Source organism: Adiantum capillus-veneris, chromosome 15 (assembly GCF_014529385.1).
Source record: "Adiantum capillus-veneris isolate H3 chromosome 15, ASM1452938v2, whole genome shotgun sequence".
NCBI lineage: Eukaryota > Viridiplantae > Streptophyta > Polypodiopsida > Polypodiales > Pteridaceae > Adiantum > Adiantum capillus-veneris.
This window is the reverse complement of record NC_140945.1, coordinates 1,466,094-1,480,772: the sequence shown is the minus strand read 5'-3', so window position 1 is coordinate 1,480,772 and position 14,679 is coordinate 1,466,094. Positions and strand designations below refer to the sequence as shown.

The window sequence follows — 14,679 nt, the reverse complement described above, 5'->3', positions numbered from 1 at the left end:
CCAAGCACACAACAAGCCTAAAGTAGTAAGCTCAAAGAAGGCGATGGTGTGTCACTCACCGCTCTACGCTTGCTTTGTGGAGGATTCCTCGCCATGAAGAAGAAGGGGCCACCGCTTCGCCGCCGCCGTGACGTCGTCTCAATGCTCGATCGCCCTCTCTCTCTCTCTCTCTCTCTCTCTCTCTCTCTCTCACACACACACACACACACACACACACACACACACACACACACATACACACACACAAGGAGGTGAAGAAGAAGAAGATGGAGATGGAGATGAAGCAAGAGCACTCTTCTATTGCACAAATGAGAGAATGAGTGAGTTTTAGGTTTAGTTGACTTTTATATGAGCTCGCCCCATTCACACTTGGGCGCCCATGCTTAGCCAACTAATCCCTTGAATGTTCCAGTTAGAGTGCGCCTCTCATCGGCGATCACTCTTACCCTTTTCCTATTGGACCGACAAGCTCGGTACCTGACTCTATCAAATAAATAATACAGTGTCCGCCGTAGGTTACAACGTCCCTCGTAGGTAATAGGGTGTCCGTGAGCCGTGAGGGTTAACATGCCCCCCTTCCTGATGTAGATTCCGTCCTCGCAAGCTATTGAGTTGAAGCTCGTTGGTCGAGGTGGAAGAGCATTTGAGATGAATGTCCTTAGCCTTCTTCAGCCACTGCAAAATCAAACAACATTGGCTCAGTAATTGCATTCTCATAATCGATTAAAAAGCATATGCAGTTTTAGGGAGACAAATTGATTGGTAACAGAATTTTAAACAATTTGTCAGCAATAAACATTAAATTGCAATATAATCAAATGCATAAACAGATGTAAAGGTAAAAAATTAAACAAGTCTGGGGTCGCTAATTTAACGGTCGAAAGGCACTAGAGATCGACTATTAATACCATGGGTAAGCTTCTTAATTTTCTCAGGTCAATTAAGTTGTTTAATCGCGAGAGCCAAGATATCATGTTCGAGGGCTGACTAGAGGCTATACCTAGAAGACCTTGTGGTTAAACTACGATAAAAGGAATTTCTCATGAAATCATCGCCTGACTGATTACCTTTTCTTTGACCCCCCAAAGTCTTTTCCCAGTGATTCAATTTTGATGTGTGTGCTTATTTTGTATGCCTTGGGTTTTTTGCTTTTCAAGGAAAAGCGCCACACTAGGAACCTCTAGGGCTCTAGTACCATAGGCAATACATGTGAGTGAAGTACCTAATCAAGCTGGGATTTCTCTTCCAGCTTAAGATTTTACATTGTGGCACTTTGATTTTTTGTTTGTTCATTTTTAGCATTTTAATTTTGTAACTTTGGGGGGTCATATAACACTGTTACACCTCCCCAGGCTCATCACACTAGTAAACTCCCTTTATAATAACTTAAGCTAAAGATCAATAGGGTCAAGCCCACTAAAAAGCCCTAGTACATTTCACACAATGCTACCTAAATCGGATTAAGAACCTAAGTAACCATTGATTATTAGGAAGGCATTCCCCATGGTATTAAGAGAAGATCTCTAACACCTAACTTGGTCAAACTAGCTTAATCGGACTGCTTGATTTTTAAATCTAGACAAGTGATTATGACAAAAAATTCATTGAATTTAATGTTTGGTACTAAGCAAATGCGTTGAATATTATGCTACCAATCACAATCAAAGCAGACAAACATGGATGCAAAAAGATAAGGGGCAATGCTAATGGACAAGAAACACATGTTTGTGTTGATGATCGCGCTTGATTTGAAAAGTGGACGAGAGAAAGATTCTATGAAGGTCCAAATTCTAACCACAGCGACACATTGCTGTATACACAAGGAAACACAAAGAATACCTCTAGGAGGCATATCAGTGGGAAAAAGGAACTTTGCTAATCACTCAACTCTAAAACAGAAACACTCCTATCGTACTAATTCTACCTACCCTCCATCACCCGAGTGATGAGGATCAAATGTGTTTTATGGCAAAGGTTGCTGTTTCAGTGTACCGGATGCGAATGTGTAGGTCAGGGTCAATGTTTTGACTTTTATTGTGCATACTCGTTTGCTAATCGCTCTTGCTCTTTATTTCTTTTGTTTTTTGTGAGTATAACGCTTTATATGTACATTCCCTAAGATTGGGAGATTGAGAGGTCAGGGAAAGAAGGTTGAGAGGAGAATGAGTGAATGACGACTGTCAGCAAACACTCCCCCCTGCCTTGGGTAGATCATACCGTTTGAAATGAGCTTGTCACCCTTTGAAACCAATTTTTCCAATTGGTAATAGGTGGGGATTTTTGCCAATAGTTTTCTATTACCTTAGGTGCCTCGTTGAGTTGCAAGGGTGGTAAGGTACTCTCCCAGGATCGAACTTGAAGTGGTTCATCAGGTGATTCTTGCACATTGGGAGGTGTGGATTCCTTTGTAGCTTCATGGAGGTCCACTATTGTAGGTGGAGGTTGTGGAGAAGCTTTTACCTCTATGGATACATTACTTGAGGAGCTAGAAGCTTCAAGGGACTCCCCCCTTCCTGAGCTAGGTGGAACAAATCGTTCTTTCTTCGGTACCCAAACTAGCTCTAGAGCGGGTGTGTAGCATTTTGTGATTTTTTTCTTTCAGTGATTGTCAATTTGTTTTGGAGCTACGGGATTGGGCTCGCAGGGGTCAGGTGACAGGTAAGAACACAATCTACGTTTTGGCACCCAAATTTGATCATTTCCTTGATAGTAGCATTGGGCTTCCAATAGTCGTTTAGGAATCCAACGCCACGTTTTCTTACTTTTCTTGGAGCGAGTGGGACGTTTCTTACCAGGCTTTTGTTTTTTAGCACTAGCTATGGTCGCTAAAGAAACTTTAGGGACCCATTTGTATGTTCTTTTTGCTATATTAGGATGAGTCTTGTCAGAAGCTATATACATTGCTTGTAGCATATTTAAGGGTACGGGCATTTCATCCCCCTCAGGTGTTACCCAAGTCGTCCCCCTGTTTCCCCAAGTGTCTATGGTTGCTGCTAGGTGGACCCAATCCACATTGTCCGACTCAATCATCCCAGGTAGTACATCCATATAAGGAGAATCTTCCCCAACATCAGTGTCCGCTTTACACATGTAACAATACTGCAATGGGGCCGAGTGAACTGTGGTGTCAGATCTATGATCAATTATAAACCTGTTTCCTAGAGGATGTGCTCGACCTGTCACAAGATCCACTCGAATGACAGAATCTTGGAACTGCAAGTAGACATGGTTTTTAGACCAGTCATGCACCATTTTTGCTTCCCTCATGAAAGGACGTCCTAAGATCATCTCCGATGCCATAGTGTGTTTGGAGAAATCCATAACAATGAAGGTAACTCTTATTTTATGTCCAAAGACCTTGATCTTGAGATCTTCTAGCATCCCAATAGGTTTAACAATAGACCCATTGGCCATCTTCACTACTATGGTTGTGGTCGCAAGGTGAGGTCTTCCCATAGTTTTCCAGCAATTTTTAGTCACAATGCTAACCCCAGCGCCACCATCAAGGATTCCCTTCATAGTTAATCCCTTAGTAGTGATTGGTATGGTCGCATTGGATTCATCACCCTCAAAGTATTGCCCCAACTTGTTAACAGGTATTTCTATAACAAGGTTCTCATCTAGGTTGGGTTGTGGATCTAAGTGTTCCTCCTCTATTGGCATCTCCCCAGCTCCATCCATCTGTGCAAATTGTGGTAGCCCAAACTTTAGTTCTCCATTGAGGAAGGCTCGAAGAGCTGAGACTAGCTCGGGGTCTTTATATAGTTTGGACATGATGGTGGTTCTAACTTCTAAAGACATGAAATCCATCAATTTGGAAATGTTTAATGGCACCTTTTGTCCTTGAGTCCCTTGACGTGGGGAAGATGGGATCTCCATTTCTTCGATAGGATCAGGTAGTCCCTCTGTAAACATTCTTTCCATCAAGAAGTGAGTACGCCCACTTTCCCATGACTTTAAGTTACTTTCTTCTTGGATGACACTAGGTATGTCCAAGGGTCTATGGACTTGGTGAGGTTGTTGTTGCGTAGGGAACACGGTGTCTGTAATCTGGATCTTCCTAGGTGCTGGTTCTAGATCCCTTTGGGTATCTTCTACCAAACTCCTTAAATGCTTGAATCGCTCAATCTCCTCTGTAGGGTTTGGGTAAGTTTCTATCTTCTTATTGGATCCTGGCCATTGTGGCTCATGAAGATCTTCCTTGTTGGTTTCTATGTTAGTGGTCGTTTTGGTCTCCATGGTTTCACCTCAATCAGAATCTTCTTCAGCGTCGTTCATATATACGGGGTCGTCACCAGTCCCTATGTTGGTCTTTGAACTAGGGTCTGACTTCGCTGCTTTTTGCGATCTCTTTCTTCGTGTTTTCTTCTTTTTCTGAGATTGGGCAATTGATGCCGTGTCTCTTTCCTCAAGAATATAATTTTGTTTTTGGAGCATCGATCGTGTGAGTACGTTTACTGGTACCACGGGTGTACTTGGTGATGGCTCCTCGGTAACTTCAATCAAGTTTAATGACGTGATCTTTGGTGCATTTGGATTATTTGGACATTGGGCAATCAAATGATCTATGCCACATCGATTACACATGAGTATCGGCATTGTAGACGTGCTCGCTTGATTGGTTTGCATTAGTGTGGCGTTCTTTTGTAGCCTAATAGGACACTCGGCTACACGATGTGGACCTCCACACTCATAGCATTGAAGAGGTGGTCTCTTAGCAGTGTAGTTGATATTTTGGCCTCTTGCTGCAAGAGCATCTACTTGATATACAGGTTTGACTTGTCCCCAATAGTCCTCCATGTAGTATTGTGGACTTTCTTCAAGCACATCCATCCCATAGGCAATATTAGGATCTATATCTTCCTCACAGCCTTCCAAATAAGAAATAGATGACTCACAACCCACTTGATTCACAGAAGTGATTCTCGGATCTGGTCGTTGCGGTCCTAGCATTGGAGGTGGTAAGGGTGTTGTTTGAAGAACATTTTGGGCCGTAGGGACCATGTGTTGTGTTGTTTGTTCAAGAGGTGGGGCCGGCATCAATGCAGGCACTAGAGGTGTGTCTGTCCATGCTAAGATTGGTCTATTGGCCATCGCGTGCTTAAATACTATGCAATCCTTAGCTTGATGACCATACCTCCCACAGGCATTGCAATTTCCATTGAATTTTACTCTAAAAGTAGGGCATTCACTGGTACTATGCGGTCCATAGCATACTGAGCACCATTGCTGCTTCCTTCTTGAATACATATGATTGTTTTGCGGAGCACGATTGTCTCTAAGACTCTCTTGAATAGCCTTGGTGAGATATGCGAAAGTCATCTCAGATATCTTTGGCTCCTTAGCAATAGGCTTTAGGGTCATTGGCTGATGCCCCGATGCTTGTGAGCTAATAGATTTAGACTCAACAGACACTCTTTCTCCTTGAATCATTAGATTATCCTCCAATTGGATCGCATTGGTGGTGACTGCTTCCCAAGTGGTGATACCTCTAATGACTAGGCCATTGTAGATATCCTCATGCCGTAATCCCCTAATGAATCTATCAAGCAATTGGTTATTGTTGAAGCGCTCATTTGGATTACAACGAGAATTCAAATGCTTCAAGCGACTTATAAAGTCTCTCACCGACTCTCCTTCCTCTCGTTGGGCTTTCTGGAGCTGAGAGGCTACACCCCAAAGCACTCCCTCTCGTATGTATTCTTTTAAGAACAGTTTCCTAAGAGTAGGGTAAATCGTTTTTTCTTCCACCCTTAGGGTTCTATACCAATCTCCAGCCTTTCCACTTAAGGTTAGGCTTAGAGCATTGCTCTTATGTAGGTAATTGTGTTCTCCTAGAGAATCGCATATTTGTTCAAACACTTCGATATGCTTTCTCACATCCCCGTCTCCACTAAATTTTTGTGTGAGCTTGGCTATTTGTACTGCCTTACTTCTAGGCTCTCTATCAGATGTGTTACGCATATTCTCAGCAATACATCGACCAATAGCTTAAGCAAATGTTGCCAAGTCACCTAAGTGAGCAGGCACCGTGGGTGAAGGCGCTCCAGAGACTACATGTGGAGTAGGTATTGGCATTGGGCTTGGCGCATAGGAAGCCCTTGGGTTCCACGTTGGGTACGATGTTGTGCCATGGGGTGGTCCATAGTTCATATGGGTGGCCCTAGGCATAGCAGACTTCGGATGTGACATGCTAATGCTAGCCGGTATAGTCCCATGGAAATAAGAACTTGGGTGTTGTGGTTGTGGAGCATAGGTAGTTGAAACAATGGGAGGGGTAGGGACTACATGAGTGTGATGACCCATAGGTGCATTCGATTGGTACGCACTTGTAGGTACTATTGCAGGCACCTGTCTACTATCGTCCATATTCCCGTATTCCCATGGAAAGACTTAGACAATCCAAAGATAAAATCCACGGATATGCTCTCCCATGGTGAATTAGGGATTGACAAAGGTTGAAGCAATCCAAGTTGCTTCCCTCTATCAAACTTTCTCTTTTGGTATACCACACATTTAGAAACATACTCTTGTATGTTCGGTTTCATGGTAGGCCAATAGAAATATGTTTCAATCCCTTTTAAGGTAGACTGAATCCCTCTATGTCCCGTATAAGAAGGAGCATGAGATTCATATATTACTTTGTCACGTAGTGAGCTATTAACGCATAGTCTATTGCCATAGAGAAGATAACCATCTTGTAAAGTAAATGGTTCCTATTCTTCCCTAGTGTAAGGACTAAAATTACATCTCTAAAATCGGGATCAATAGCATACTCATCTATCATAGAAGATAGATCATTGTGAGTTGCTATGGAAACCGCATTCACTCTCGGCCGTCTTGAGAGTGCATCAGCTACTTGATTATGCTTGTCAGCAACGTGAGCAACATAAAAATGAAATTGCAAAAGAAAATTTGCCCACCTCATTTGTTTTTCAGAGACCTTGGTCTGCGTCATAAGACTTTGGTGATCCATTCGCAAAATGAAAGGAGTCCCCAATAAATAGTGCTTCCATGAGTCTAAGGCATGTAGAATTGCAAGTAGTTCTTTTTCATAAATGCCTAGAGCTTGCTCAACAGGGTCGAGCCTTCGACTTTCATAGCCTGTGGCGTGCCCTTCTTGAAGCAAAACAGCTCCAAGGCAATCACCACAAGCATCACATTGGACCTCAAATGGCTTTAAGAGATCCGGTAGTGTAAGCACAAGTTGAGAGATAAGCTTTTCGAAAGCATTGTTCTCCTTGCCAGACCATGTGTACCTAACGTTTTTCTTTGTTAGGTCATGTAATGGTCCTGCTATTAGTGAGAACTTTTCTATGAAATGTCTATAGTATGCGCACATACCTATAAAGCTTCTCCTTTGTGGTGAGTTTTCTCCTCTTGGATTCCGACCAAGGTAGCTCTAGGAGGATCATGGCGGTTGTTCTTTTGGGGACAAGCGCGGTACGCATGCCCTTGTTCGCCGCACTTGAAACACCAGTTATCCTTGCGATAACGCTCAAGCCCTTCAGAAGAGAGTTTATTTTTGCCTTTATAAACTCCCTTCTCTTTAGCTTTGTTAGAGTTGCCCTTATGAGACTTTTGGACATTGTCCTTCCCCTTAGGCTCATTGGAACCCTTGTTTTCAGGGGGCTTAGAGTTCCTCTTAGTCCCTGTTTGGAAATTGATTCGAGAGGCCACCATAGTATGATGTATTACCGCCAATATGGTGCGTGGCCTTTGGGAGTTGACATACTCCGCCATTTCTTCGATTAAGCCCGCACAAAATTGCTACTTTTATTCTCCAAAATCCAACTTTTCAAAGATAGTGGCTTTGAGTTGTAGGTCCCAAAACTTGTCTACATATTTGTGGATGGATTCATAGGGGGAGAGCTTCAAGCTTCGTCATTCGGTGAGTACTTTGTCTTTGGTATCGGTGGCCAAAAACTGTTTCATAGTGGAAGCTCTTAAAGCTTTCCATGTTCGTAGAGCTTCACCGTTGGCCCGTAGGCTAGACCACCATTGTCTAACGGACTTTTGAAAGTGCATAGCTACATGGTGTAGCTTAGAGGACTCCGTAAAACCCTCGTCTCCAAACACCGCATCAAATTGTTGGATAAAGGCAAAGACTTTGTCCGTAGCACCGAAAGTGTCATCATAGGTAAGAAAAGAGATGCTCTTTCCTCCCTCTTTGAATTTCTTGAGCTTGGATGACCTCTTCCATCCGGCATAGGATTTCCTATGGCCTCTTCTTTTTTATGGTTCAAAGGTTGCACCATCACTTTCTTCAGAAGATGAAGAATTTGAGGAAGATAGAGAAGAGGGTGACCTCTTTCTCGTCTTTTTCTTTCCTTGATCTTCTTTGTCTTCACCATCACTTTCATAAGAGGAAGAGGATAAAGAAGATGGAGAAGAGGGTGTCCTCTTTCTCGCCTTTTTCTTCTCTTGTTTTTTGTCATCCCTCTTTGAAGTATGGTGTCGAGAAGTATGCGAGGGTCTTCTCCGTTTTGGAGGTGATGGAGAGCGTTTAGTCCCCCCTCTTCCTGGAGCCATCTCCGCCGAGGTGACGGGAGACACACTTTTTTCTCGTTCCTTCGGTGGAGGCTCTTGAATTCTCCTTTGAGAAGGAGATGTGTCATCAAGGAGCAAATTTATGAACCCTTCATAGGTATCCTCTTCTTCTTCCCAAAACGGAGAGAGACCTCTTTTGGAAGTCTCGCAAGGAGGCTTCCTAGATGCTCTCTCGTCATGATGGAGAACTTGGAGAATCCCATGAGCACGGAGCTATTGTTGCACTTCACTTTGGAGAGATGGATTGCCCATGGCTTGTTGAAACTTAGAAACAAGATAGTTAACAAGCATCAAGACATCATTAGTAGCTTGCTCATTTAGCAAAATCAAAGTTATCAACATTAATTTCACTTTTTACTATTGCCAGTCATTCTAACAACTTTTTAGGTGTACTTTTACACTTCAAAATCTAGTTGCTGCTCCTCTTTACCCCTTCAAAAAAAGCACTCAAGCTACTGTATCCATGGCTCGAATACCATTAATTGTAAAGAATAGAAGAAAGGGCCGTTCAACACCAAAACAACACCGACTCCTGTCAAACTTCTAATAGCTCAATAGTGGTTAAGCCATGACTAAACTTCTCAAATCACTTTACATTTAAAATAAGTCGCATGACTATCGTCTACTAAGCTTCACACATCATGAGGTGGAGAAGATATTTCATACAATAGATGCAACAAAACTTGTATCCTTCCCTATGTGGATTGTATTGCAAACATGACAACTTCCTTTCCTCAGAACTCACGAAGGGTGAGGTAATAATGATTTCTATTTTCGTTTATATTTGAAGAATTTAGTTTGATTGACTTGCTATGATTTGAAGTGTTTAGATTTGAAGAACTTAGTCTAATTGACTTACTATGGTTTTGGTGTAGACTCTACAATACTTTGTAGTATGATTGTTCTTACCACAAATGAAGCAAAAGTTCACTTCATCACAGCCTTAGTAGAAGGTGCGCTTGAAGGAACTTTTCATGGGGCTCTGGAGTCTCAATCGACCCAGCACAGAAACGGAAACGGAAACAGAAACCTCTCAAAACCAAACGAACGCAAACCCGTAGATATACAGAAGCAGAAGCAGATGCAGAAACAGAATACTCATGGAGGACTTTTATGCCATGCCTGCTCCCTCATATGTGAACACATTTTCCACAGCCAAAACCAAAAAATGTGAGTTGGTCCAATATTACAGAGACAAAGCAACAGGGAGGGACTACTTGCTTTGTTCACATGTTTTGCTGTTCCAAAACGCTCGCTATGCACACACCAACCCCCCAAAAAAAACAAAACTTTACAACCTTGGCCTTGGTCTTGGTGCAAGGAGAGGACAAACTACAGTCTCTACCTTGCAACCTACAATCTCATTCTCATGCTGGAACAACTTCTGTCCTTGCTACCACCTCATCCTCTTTCTAAATTCTCGAACCTCTTAAAACTAAAACTGAAGCTAGAAAAAAATCTATGGTTCAAGTTGTCAGCTTTCCTCAATCCAAAAGTTTATTAGCTAAACCATTGTATCAAATCAACTTCCTGCCTAAAGTTGCTGCTGGCGAGCTTCAGATATGGGACCTGTCCCCGCAGGCTTACCACTGACACTGCCAATAGAGGTATTGAATCCTGGTAAGCTTCTCGATAAGCTAGTTGCTAGCATTCCCTCTGCATTTCTCATGTTCAAACCTAAGCTTCCGATGTTCTTTTGCCCTAAAGCTGGGCCAGGCCTTGGCTGTGAGTTGATCATTCCATGAACAAACTGCTGCACCGGTGCACCACTAATTGGATCAATAGTTTGTAGATTCTGCTGAAAAGATGGCCGAAGCAGCAAACTCATACTACCAGGACTCCCCGTATAAGGTTTCTGAAAGGGAGTGACCAATGGTTGAGAAATGTTAGTCAACGGGGAGAAACCAGTAGGGGAGGCCTGTTGCATGTTAGCTGCAGCACTGCAACCAGCAATTGGGGTCCCAATAGCGGATGGATCTCCATATAAGAAATTTTGCTGAGACCCAGTACCATGTTGCGGAAGCCATGACTGCGTTACATTCATTTTTTCAGACACAGATCGCCCTAGGATGTTGCCTCGATCCTCAATCTTTGAATGTAGGAAACCGTAATTGGTAATTTCTCCAGTCCCAGGATGATCCAGTCCCATGGACTTATTCTGTTTCGTAAGATCTTGAACTGCCACAGACTGCCTCAGAGTAGGAAATTTGGCAAGACTTTCTGGAAACAGAGAACAGAACGCAATTCAATCCTCAATCTGCTTAAACAATCAGGAAGGAGCATAGAATGTAGAACCAGAGGAGGCCAACAGATGTGCAAGTAAGGAGTAACTCAGTATTTGTTTGCTATTGTTTGTTGGTGATTCCATGCTGAATTTAAGCCTATACACTTGTGATTCTGGAAGAACCACGTGACGGGCCCCACCATTCCAGGTCAGAGGCCTGTGTCACTCTGAACCTTCTCTCCCTGTCTCTATAATCTGTCTCTCTCAGTCTCTCAAGTTATCCATATTGAAGGCGAGTTTCATTGGTATCAGGGAACAAGGTTGACACATCACCGCACTTTTACCCAGAAGATTTAAGTTAATGACCATATTCGCAGCTTAAAGATACTAGCCCTAAAGTTTAGGAAAGAGCCTCATTGGCTCTGTGGCTAAGAGGTGACCTTGTTGCCTGTTCCTTGCGCTTGTCTGTTATGCTGGTATGGCTTGCTTGATTCATGGGTGCATACATCAGTGCAGTAGTGGTCACACTAGCGCTAAAGTTCCTAGCTTCCTAGCTTTTTCCAAATACTTTATAGTGCTTCTTTCCTCCAATATTGCTAGTAGCCTGCTGTTAAAGAGTTGTCTGAACTTTCGCTTTTACACTCCTACTTCATAGCTATATGATCCTGAACTAAAATAAAAAAGAATACATAAACCATACCAATAGGGCCCAAATTGTTGTTGCAGCTAAAATCAATCAAATCCTTCATGCTGTTTACAACTTCAGCAATCTGCACAAAAATAAAAAATCAACAACCCCACAGCTAACAAGCTGCAATGCAGAACTCGATAAATCACCAATCTCTACCTGTATACAGCGAACAAATCGTTTCGTAAACCCAAGCTCATTCACACAAGGTGGCTCCAGACTGTTTGCCAATTGGTGAGCACATGCCACAAACCTGCAGACACAAAACAAACACAGAATCAGGGCATGATGCCACAACATATCTGCACCCAACAAAGTATCACAATGAAAGTGCCAATTTCTGCAATACAAAAGCACACGGCCAACTAAGGGTTCTTAAAGACCTGGCCCAAAACATTCCAATTGGGATCGACCAGTCTCATTAGCACTCACACTTTGCAGATTGGTTGAAGCTCCTCTACAGAAATACCGTTTCCATTGCTGTGTGCCATAGACTGATATTTTGAAGCCAGAGCTACTAGCTGATTTACCTACACATAATCGACTTAAGAGGAGGTTAAAAAATGGGCACAGAGCCTTTAAACAGGGCACAGTACAATCTTCACACAAGTTATACCTGAGGTACAATGCTCCGACGAGGCAGGAGCTCTTCGTGACTCTTGGCACAAAAATCCCAGGATAGAATCTACACAAACGCAAATGAAGTCATTCTCTGCTTGAACCCAGACGAAAACTCAAATCATGATTTATAGTCCAGCTACCTTCAGTTCTGAGGTGAATACAATTTTTAGTTGACCCTCCCAAACAACTCGAAGCTGCTCATATACGCTCTCTTGAACAGCTTTTTTGTATTCAAGAACGATCTGTCCTGAGTTAAGTCTGTACTCATGAGGAAGATCCACAAAGAGTAGCTCCTCAAGTTCCCCATTGTCAAATTTGGACTTGCAAAGCCTGGGTATGACCTCAACAGCAACTTCTGTTCTCAAAAACATGTTCAAACTCAGGCAACAAGACAAAGTTGCACATCAGTAGGATTACAAGACACAAGTGCTTACCAAATCCACGACCAGGACTTGCACCACATAATTCGCAACACCAAAGTTCCTGCACATGCCAAGAATGCCCTAAATTTTTTATCTTGAGAGCAAAATACTAAAAGAGGTCAATAGCCTCCCTTCCTATCCACAGCAGCCACAAACTAGCCTTAAGTAGAGTACACCTTGCTTGTTGTTGGAATGGTGACCACTAGCCCTAGGAAGGTGACTCCTACTGTAATATTTGCTATCAAGCCACCCTCACATGAAGGCAAGCTTACCTGTGGGAAAATTCCACTTGGCTGATTCCGTCCACCAGTACTGCACAGGGACAGACACCACCTTTTCCGAGAGGAAGGAGCAAAAAATTCAGCAGTAAACTCTCGCCAAAACCCAATATTATTGTCCTGCCAATGCAAAACACAAGACAGACGAGAAAGCTAAAATCAACAAACTGACCAAAGTTGTTAACACTACTCTTGTAGGAAATATACTAAATGACTTCAACGGGCTTTTATACTCTTTCCTTAAAGTTATAAGAGAAGCTCTTCACAAAAAGCATGCCCGATACCTAATGAGAATTTGAGAGCAGGATACACTTGTGCGTAGAGTTGCTCATGGCCGACTTTGAAACTCTTTTAGTCAAAATGCCTTATTGTTCCTGGCAGTACCTTAATTGCATTAAGAGCAGGCAAAAGAGTAATAAGAGTTACTTTCCTAAGACGCTTATATGAACAAGCAATAATCACATTAACATCCCTGATTGAAATCTGATATTTCGATTTTTTTGAGCTATAATTGACATGAGATGAACGTACTCCAACAAATACTGTGCCACGTATGCATTAAGCGACATTTAAAACCTAAGCCACCAACTTAAGTCACTTGTTTATAGCTTGCTGGAGGGCATTTCCCTTAACATCCCCACAGGCAGAATACCTTTGAGGTAAAAGAAGTTGAAGTATTTAAGAGTTCTTAGACGTATAGATACTCAGGCCAAAACATTTCACATCAAAACAATGTTTCTCATGTTAGATGGGATGTTAGTGCTATTCAAAATTTTAATTGTTAGTGCTGAGTGGATGGGTTAATGTCTAGCTCCCCCCAACACAAAGACCTCATGGGTCTAAATAATTAGCTACATGTCCAAATTCAATTGTGTGTGAAAAAGATTGACGATACCAACATGACCATCAATCAACAAGCTTAAAGAGAGAGGGAGGAAAAGCCAACTAAAGTGACATAGAGACACCACAAATCATATCCATCGTATCAAAAGTCCAAAATGTTCGATGCATAATCCGATGAGGACCATTTTAGCTCTAGTTTTGATAATGGTATGAGCATATTGGTCTTGGCACAACCTAAACTCCGCTCTTCAGTAATTGAGGATCTTAGAGTTTAGGATGTAATGTTAAGAATGCATGGTTTTCTGGCAAGACACGTTTGGTTGATTAGGATTTTAGGGTGTCACAAGACGGGCACCACGTGCCAATAGAAAAGAACAAACTGAACAGACTTTTAGCACTTCTATAACAACTAAATTGAGAGAGAGAGAGAGAGAGAGAGAGAGAGAGAGAGAGAGAGAGAGAGAGAGAGAGAGAGAGAGAGAGAGAGAGACGACACGCGACACGGAGTGGCGGAATTCCACCCCAGAGAGTATTGGCCCCAAACCTTGGCGCCCCTTTCGGTATTTCTTTATATTGCATCAACATAGTACAAGCCGGTACTCCAGACTCTGCACCTTCTCCATGAAGCGTGCCAGAGAATGAGCCCTAACCTCATATTTAAAGGCCCTTGGCCTGAAAAGCAGTTACAGTAAAAAGCCTTCAAAACTCAAAAGCTTTTGGTCCCAAAAGCTTTTGGTCCCAAAAGCAATGCCAAAAGCTACCAGCGTATTTACAGAAATCAATACAGCCTGCCACGTCATCAGCCAACGCAAAACACAGAAATCCGTACAACCTTCCACGTCATCAGTCAACGTAATTTTCGGAACTTCCGTACAGCTGCCACGTCATCAGCTTTGCGTGAGTGTGTGTGAGTCCTGCTTTATTTTAATCCCTTTATGTCACTGGGGTCCTATCGGACGGGGTCCCCATAAGTTGGTAGGACCTCTTCTTCTGCTACTTGTTCTTCTTATGGTTTAGGCCCCTCGGCCGACATCTGTAAGTTGGCTGCATTCT

At 42.6% G+C, this 14,679-nt stretch overlaps 1 protein-coding gene across 1 annotated transcript in view; it reads right to left on the bottom strand.

Annotated features, from left to right (window-relative positions):
* Positions 1-9,683: 9,683 nt before the first annotated feature.
* LOC147440159 (putative transcriptional regulator SLK3) overlaps positions 9,684-14,679 on the bottom strand; it is a 92,771-nt gene continuing 87,775 nt past the window's right edge. The window contains exons 2-9 of the mRNA XM_086529930.1: positions 12,778-12,903; positions 12,518-12,566; positions 12,224-12,438; positions 12,079-12,147; positions 11,895-11,992; positions 11,622-11,715; positions 11,475-11,544; positions 9,684-10,770 (exon numbers count right to left, since the gene is read on the bottom strand). Of these exons, the coding sequence (XP_086386056.1) occupies positions 10,085-10,770; positions 11,475-11,544; positions 11,622-11,715; positions 11,895-11,992; positions 12,079-12,147; positions 12,224-12,438; positions 12,518-12,566; positions 12,778-12,903 (1,407 nt within the window). The 3' untranslated portion in view covers positions 9,684-10,084. The remainder of the gene's footprint in view (positions 10,771-11,474; positions 11,545-11,621; positions 11,716-11,894; positions 11,993-12,078; positions 12,148-12,223; positions 12,439-12,517; positions 12,567-12,777; positions 12,904-14,679) is intronic.